The following is a 7,554-nucleotide window of genomic DNA, read 5'->3' on the forward strand; positions in this document are numbered from 1 at the left end:
GCCTGGTGCTGTGTGGGCTGGGAGTGTAGGCAGGGCTTGTCTAATTTAGGAGGAATTTCTTCACAGAATGGACGTTCAGGCCTTGGCACGGGCTGCCCAGGGAGGTGTTGGAGCCCCCATCCCTGGACGTGTCCAAGGAAGGACTGGACGTGGCATTTAGTGCTCTGGGCTGGGTGACAAGGTGGGGATCGGGCACAGCTTGCACTTGATGATCTTGGAGCTCTTTTCCAGCCTCAGTGATTCTGTGATTACCCCCTAATTACCCTGAACTCATAATTTGGTGTTAGGTACTTACATGGTCATGAATTCAACTGAGAAACACCGAGATTAACAGTTTGTGTTTTCACCCATGAGTGGTTTGGGTTGGACGGGACCTTAAAGCTCATCCAGTGCCACCCCCTGCCATGGGCAGGGACACCTTCCACTGTCCCTGGGTGCTCCATGGCCCGTCCAGCCTGGCCTTGGACACTGCCAGGGGTCCAGGGGCAGCCACAGCTGCTCTGGGCACCCTGTGCCAGGGCCTGCCCACCCTCACAATGAATAATTTCTTCTTATATCTAGCCTAAAGTTTCCCTCTTTCACTTTGTACCCATTCCTCCTTGTCTTGTCACTTCAGTTCCTGATAAATAGCCCCTCTCTGAATTCACTGTAGGCCCTTGCAGATCCTGGAATGGTGCTGTGAGGTCTCCACGCTTTCTCCATTTCCCTTCTCTTGTAGATAGCCAAGCCCTCCAAGAGAGACATCGTCGAGGAGGCGATTTTGGCCGAGAGGGTGCGGGAGGAGGAGCACTGTGAACAAGAACGTGCCCTGCGGGTGTTCCGCCACTACCGCAATGTCTGCGACTGGCAGAAGGGCGGCGAGGACAAATGGATGCACCGCGCTGCCGAGAGGAAGGTCCGGGCAACTGTGCAGCAGTACCTGGAGGAGATCGATGTGAGAAGAGAGAGGTAGCAAACAAGTAGCCGGTGCAGCGCCCCTGCTGTTTTCAGCTTCACTGTGTGCTCAGAGGGCAGGGCACTAGTGATATGTGTTCAGACATAGTGCAGCGGAGGTGGCGTTTGGAGCCTCCTGTCTGCCGCATGGAAGGATAAAAGTAGTAGTATAGCACTTTCATTGCTTGGTTTTTAAAGGGAATGAAGAGTACCTTGATATAATCATAAAGTCGCGGAATGGTTTGGGTTGGAGGGGACCTTAAAGCTCATCTCATTCCAAGTCCCCCGGCAGGGACACCTCCCACCTGACCAGGTTGCTCAAAGCCCTGTCCAGCCTGGCCTGAAACGTTTCCAGGGATGGGGCACAGAATCATAGCATCCCAGTGTGGTTTGGGTTGGAAGGGATCATCTAGTACCACCCACCCTGCTGTGGACATCTGCAGCTTCTTTGGGTAGCAAAGTGTCAGAAATTCTCTCAGTTCAACTGAGGGTTCTCAGTTTAACTGGGGGTTTTGTTGCAAACTCATCAAGCTGATGTTTAGGTCCTACAAGTAACACTTTTCAGCATGGTCAGCTGAAAAAATAAAAAATTTTCAGAAGTCTTTCAAAAATATTAGAGGTGAAGCACATTGCTGCCATGCGAAGAGCAGAATTGTGCTGCACTGATGTTTGGAAAAAATCATGTGGTTTAATTTCTGAGTTATTCTTTCATGTCAAGTGACTTTGGAGCTGTGAAGGTTGTCAGTTTGGTGTCCTGGTCTGATGTGCCTTCAGGGGAATTGTACATGGATTCCACAGAACCACTGGGGTTATAAGGAACCTTCTGAGATGATCTGGTCCAACCCTGGAGTCACCTGGAGCGGGCTGTCCAGGAGTGTGTGTCCATTTGGGTTTTGCTTGTCTCCACACACAGAGACTGAATCACCTCTGTGGGCAACCTGTCCAGTATTGGACCACACTCACAATAAACAGAAAAAAAAAGGTGTTTTCTACTGTTCATTTGGAATTTCACATGGTTTAATTTGTGGCCACTGCCCTTTGCCCTGCCACTGGGCGCTACTGAGGAGAAAGTGTCTGTCTTTTCTGCACTGCCTCCCTTCAGGTGTTTATGTACATTGGTAAGATCCCTCTGCACCTTCTCTTCTCCAGGCTGGACAGTCCCAGCTCTCTCAGGAGAGAAGGAACTTCAGGGGAGATTCTCCCTTTGGGAGAGATGCTTCAGTCCCTTAGTGTCCTTCCACTGGGCTCCCTCCAGTAAGGCTGTGTCCTTCTGGTGCTGCAGAGCCCGGACCCGCACCCAGCACTCGGGGTGGGGTCTCAGTAGTGCTGAGGCGAAGAATGCCCTCCCTGGACCTGCTCGCAGTGCTCCTCCTCCCGCAGCCCAGGGTGCCAGTGGCTTTCTTTGCCACAAGGGTGCATTGCTGGCTTGTGCTCCGCTTGTCTGCCGGGACCCCCAGCTCCCTTTCTGCTGAGACACTGCGGTATTTGGGCTGAAATTGGTGACTTCTGGATTCTGTAGCCCCTTGTAGGTTTCTCATTGCTGGGATTAACAGGGAGATAAATGATGGTGTGTTTAAAAATTGCCAATTTGACATAATTTTCTCATCAAAGATAATTCAGGATGAAGTGTTTTGTGGAGTGATGCTAAAATAGCAAAAGGTCGTTTTGAGAGAAGATACAATTATAGATGCATAGAGAAGAGAGGGATATCAGGGAAAGGTTCTTCCCCCAGAGGGTGCTGGGCACTGCCTAGGCTCCCCAGGGAATGGGCACGGCCCCGAGGCTGCCAGAGCTGCAGGAGCGTTTGGACAGCGCTGCCAGGGATGCCCAGGGTGGGATTTTGGGGTGTGCGTGCAGGGCCAGGGGCTGGAATGGATGATCCTGGTGGGTCCCTTCCAGCTCAGGAGATTCTGTGGGTCTATGCTGAGGGATAACAGTAGTACAAAATTGAATTTTGTCAGCTGGTGACAAATGTAGTCTGAGAATTAGAAGAATCTGATGAATGGGGGACTGAAGTTGTAAAGCAGCTTTGAAAGTGGGTTTGTAAGATCAGGAGTTTAAACCGTGCCTGGACAGAATCACTCATGTTGTGCTGTAAGATTCCCTCGATGGACACAACAGGAGTGATCCCCAAGTTAAAATTTGATGTTCCCATCTTTCGCATTTACAAGAAGTGTTGAAAGGAGCCCAGTACCCATTTTGTGTTAATAACAAATACACTAAAACTTTATCCTTCAGCAGAAGGATTGATTTAGCTTTTATTCAAATGTTTTCATTACAGGCTTCGTAACTTTCTGGAGGCAGAGGAAAGTAGGCACTTTGCTGAAGTGAAAGCACTTGATCAAGAAAAGGCACAGGACAAGGAAGCAAAAATGAAGGAACAAGCAAAATTACTGAAAGAGAAGAGGGAGCAAGAAAGACTACAAGTGGTGGCTGAAAAACGAGAGCAACAGTTCAGGTATTGCCATAAAAATATCTTACAAAAGAGAATTTGCCCAAAGTAAATATAGAGGGACAATTTGAAAAGAAGGTGGCAGTAATAAACTGACGAAGGAAAGATGAATGTGACTGAAACAGTAAGACAGAAAAAATCAAAGCAGTTAATTCTTGCAAGTGTAGTGTGTCCTCCTTGTCCCGTGTGAGCATCCCTGTGCTTCCACTTGCCAAGTCAGCCCTTTTTGTAAGTCCTGTTCCAGCTTTGTACTGTTGGAGTGAACAGGGTGCATGGAAGGTTAATTTGGCCTGAATGATGCTTACTAAGCTAATATGTCAAAGATCCCTGAAATGTTAAGATTATCCAAAAAGACAGTGTTTTTATTTATTGCATACTTTTCAAGAGTAGCAGCTGCAGCTAAGGTTTTAATGCAGCCTGAAGTTTTGTGCCAAATATTCCTGACTGAAAGCAGTAACTTGCAGGTGCTTATTAGGACCTGGGGCCTTGGCATGAAATCTGCCTTGTCCCATTCTTAGAAATCTGGTTTTCTGAGGGAGAGATGAAAGAAATAATAATGTTATTTAATTGTAATAATTTGGAGTGTCTTTCCCAGTCTCCCAAGGTACTGTGAAATCTATACCACCTGCTTCTCACTTGTGCATAAACTCTAATTAACTAATTCCACAGGTAAATGTTTGTTTAAATGTGGGGGTTATTGTCTTAGACAGGTGTTAGAAGTGCATACACTGCCTAACTTCACATGGTGGCTTGAAAATGTGGCCCTTGCTTTTTCCAGCTTCGTATTTGTTCTCTGTCTATCACACAAAGTGGTTGAAGCTCACTTTTAAAGTGGTTTGGAGGGGATGCTGCTGGAGTGCCTTTTATTTCGTACTTGTATCTTGTTTTACACACTGTTGCTGTTGGGGCAGTCATGACACACATGGACAGTGCCTCTTTCAAGGGGCAAAAAGCTGTTTATTAAACAAAGCAGCCTCTTTTATACACCTTTTGTATGTTATCATTCGTGTTACAGGTTCATTGGCTGCTAAACTACTACAATAGACTCCTTGGCTATTACTGACTACAACATACTACCATTGGCTACCAACAGCATAAGCATTCAAGCATTCAGAAGAATAACGGGTGCTGTTAATATGTTGCTGTTTCCTCCTGCTGTTTAACTTTCTTGCTTCTATTGATACTACATTCTCATGGGTAAAAACTAATTGTTTTTCTTCTCACAGACTTTTCTCACAGTCCTTCTCTAGCCAAAGTAACAGGCCTGAGCCGTAATTTTACAAAGGCAGCAAGGCCTTCATTTTATAAAGTTTTACTTAAATGCCACAACACACCGAGGAGATGTTATGTAGACACCTAAAGGTAGGTGTCTAAGTGTTGGTATCTTTATATTCACTGGGAATCTGCATTCCTGTTCTATTTAAAACTTCACTGAAATCAGGACAGTTACAGGAACCTAAAGTCAGCCTCAAACAGGTTTATCCTGTCCCGTCAGTTGAACTGCACCCCAGCCTCCACTGACTTTAATTAGGTTCCCATCGATCAGAGTGGGAATTTAGCACATATGTAGATTCCTGTTTAGATGTCTAATTTTAGACAGTTTAATTGCAAAATGAATCACACCACTGAACTGCATCATCTGGTGACACATACTTGAACTTTCATGCTGTAGTTGCCTGTCTTAATGTCTCAGGTCCTTTGTTTTCCCAGTGTACCCCTGCTGATCTATGGTTCACTCAGTCTCATGGGATTATTTCATCCTATTATTATCCTTTTACCTTTCCCACTCTGCTCTGGGATCTAAGCAATATTCATACCACACAGCATCCCATTAAAAAGTGTTGCTGAAGCTTTACTGCTGGCGTTCTGATGGCTGCAGGTTTTCAGCGGATTTGGAGGCAGTGAAAGCATCTCTCTTCACAGCTGTTGTGAGTGGCAGTCTTGCGGTATCTTTGCAAATACAGCTTCTGTTTGACTGTCCTGATGTAATGGGAATACATTCCATGGTTAGTTCCTCTAGCTGTGTCCCTTTCTACTTTTAAATTAAGGTTCCTATAAAAGAACGAACTCTGATAAACACCAGCTGACAACAGTTCACCTTGTCTGTGACAGGTATCTGTCTTCATGGATATGTTTAGTTATATTCTAAAATCTTTTGTTCTATGTCCTTTTCCAGTGAGAAAGGAAGCCTCTGCTGTGGTGGTTGATTCTGATTAGATTGATAGCTTTTGATATCTCAATTTGCATGTATTTGTATTGTTTAAGTAGCCCCAGGTCTGTTTTTCTCTGTCTGTTAGATGTTACGCTTCCTCCTAAACCATCTTGGTCCAGGCAGAGATCTGGGAGCAGGATTTGCTGCTCAGGAGACCAACACTTACCGAAAATCCACAATTCGGAGTCTGTAATTGTGTCACAGCCTGTCCTCTCGGGCAATAGGCTCCAATCCTCCTGGACTGCACCCCCCCAGCTGTAAAAGCTTTTTAACACTCACCCCAATACATTTATTTATAAACTATATAGATATGTAACAATATACTCTGCTGGTATATTGTGTACGTGATAAAACACATGCACAAAAAGAAATTTAAAAGGGTGAGGTAAAGATGAAATAAATGCTATTTTTTACTTTTTAATGTTATTTATTAATGGTACAAAACATATTCTCTTCCTGCATGCCCCCCTTTGGAAATTATTACCACAGGGCACTCCCAGGAGCCCTGGCAAGTCAGTCCAGTAGCAGGTGGATATACATATAATTTTCTGTTTCTCTTTGCCTGTGGATTTACAACTATTTTGAATGTCCTTCTGAAACCTGATACAGACTTGTTTGTATTTCCTTTAACTCCAAGCAAGGTGCCCCATTCTTTTGCAGGTATGGATTCTCAAACCTTGAGGTATAGGAGCTCCTACACTGTCATACATTATTCCAGAGCACTAAAAGGCAGCGTTTGTAGCAGCTCTGTGGGCTGGTTGCCATGGCCTGAAGGTACAGGTGTAACAGCTCCTCAGTAGTAATGTTAACCAGGAGGAGTCCTTTGTCACTAGGTGACAGAGGGGACAAGGCTTGCACCGCTGGAGTCCTGCTGGAATTCATTTCCAGGGAGGGCTACCCCTTATCTGAGAAGATACTCAGCCAGTGCTCGCCTGAGGGCATGTTCATCACTGGTAACTTTAAAGAAAACTGCAATGTCTTAACATTTGCATAAAACACATATCACATCCTCTTTCTTGTGGTAACATCAGAAGCATCCCTGTGGGGAATGTTGTTATCCCAGCAGCTTCGTGCTGCAGCCATCAAATGAATAAATAACTGAGGAGGTTCTGTCTTTGGGAAGTAGTTGCATCCAGGCACAGTTTTAATGTTAAGAAGCTTAGGATAGCAAAGTGAGGAAGAAAACCCACCATCTGGGGGAGCAGATGTTTATAGGTTGGTGTAAAAGCTGCTTTGAGGGAATTATTTTGATGAAATTAAGCAATTACAGGGTTATTTTATATTAAAATTCTAACAATGCTGAACATAATTAACTTCTACTCCCCCCTGGGAATTCAATATATATCAGATTAGTTTGTAGTCACAGAAAAGAATAACTAGTTCTTTATTCCTTCAATGCTGAGAGAACTTTGAACCCATTGGGTTAAGGTAATACAGTTATTGCTAATGGTGTAAGATTTCCAATCTTAATAATGGCATGTTTCCCTCACAACATTTGAGAAATATGTTTTTCATGAATACTAGTTAGTGCTGTGTTCTTTAATCACCACTAACTGCCGCCCAGGAGATGAAAGATAGATTCCAGTGGTAAAACATAAGAGGACCATCAATGACATAGTACATTTGTTGACCTACTGGGAGGCAGGGGCACTCCTTGGAATGTGCTGTGGCTCATGGCATGCACATCCCTGTGCTGCTTTCTGCTTTTAATGTTGGGTTAAACAGTGGTCAGAAGGTTCCTGTCTCATCCAAGAGGTAAAACAACCATCCCTTTTCACCATCCTGCACTGGCACTGAATTACAGCATCTTATCATGGAATGATTTGGGTTGGAAGGGACCTTAAAAGTCATCTTTATCATGGGCAGGGACACCTTCCACTATCCCAGGCTGCTCCAAGCCCCATCCAACCTGGCCTTGGACACTGCCAGGGATCCAGGGGCAGCCACAGCTGCTCTG

General features: G+C 45.0%; 1 protein-coding gene across 1 annotated transcript in view; it reads left to right on the plus strand.

Annotated features, from left to right (window-relative positions):
• Window positions 1-718: 718 nt before the first annotated feature.
• Window positions 719-7,554, plus strand: part of LOC121672207 (cilia- and flagella-associated protein 53-like) — a gene marked incomplete at its 5' end in the record, with an annotated part of 16,258 nt that continues 9,422 nt past the window's right edge. Inside the window, 2 exons of the mRNA XM_042044782.1 lie at window positions 719-948; window positions 3,215-3,391. Coding sequence (XP_041900716.1) covers window positions 719-948; window positions 3,215-3,391 — 407 coding nt within the window. The remainder of the gene's footprint in view (window positions 949-3,214; window positions 3,392-7,554) is intronic.

This window comes from Corvus kubaryi, unplaced genomic scaffold (genome assembly GCF_017639235.1).
Source record: "Corvus kubaryi isolate FWS band 111438036 unplaced genomic scaffold, C.kubaryi_AGA036_p1.0 42060, whole genome shotgun sequence".
Classification (NCBI taxonomy): domain Eukaryota; kingdom Metazoa; phylum Chordata; class Aves; order Passeriformes; family Corvidae; genus Corvus; species Corvus kubaryi.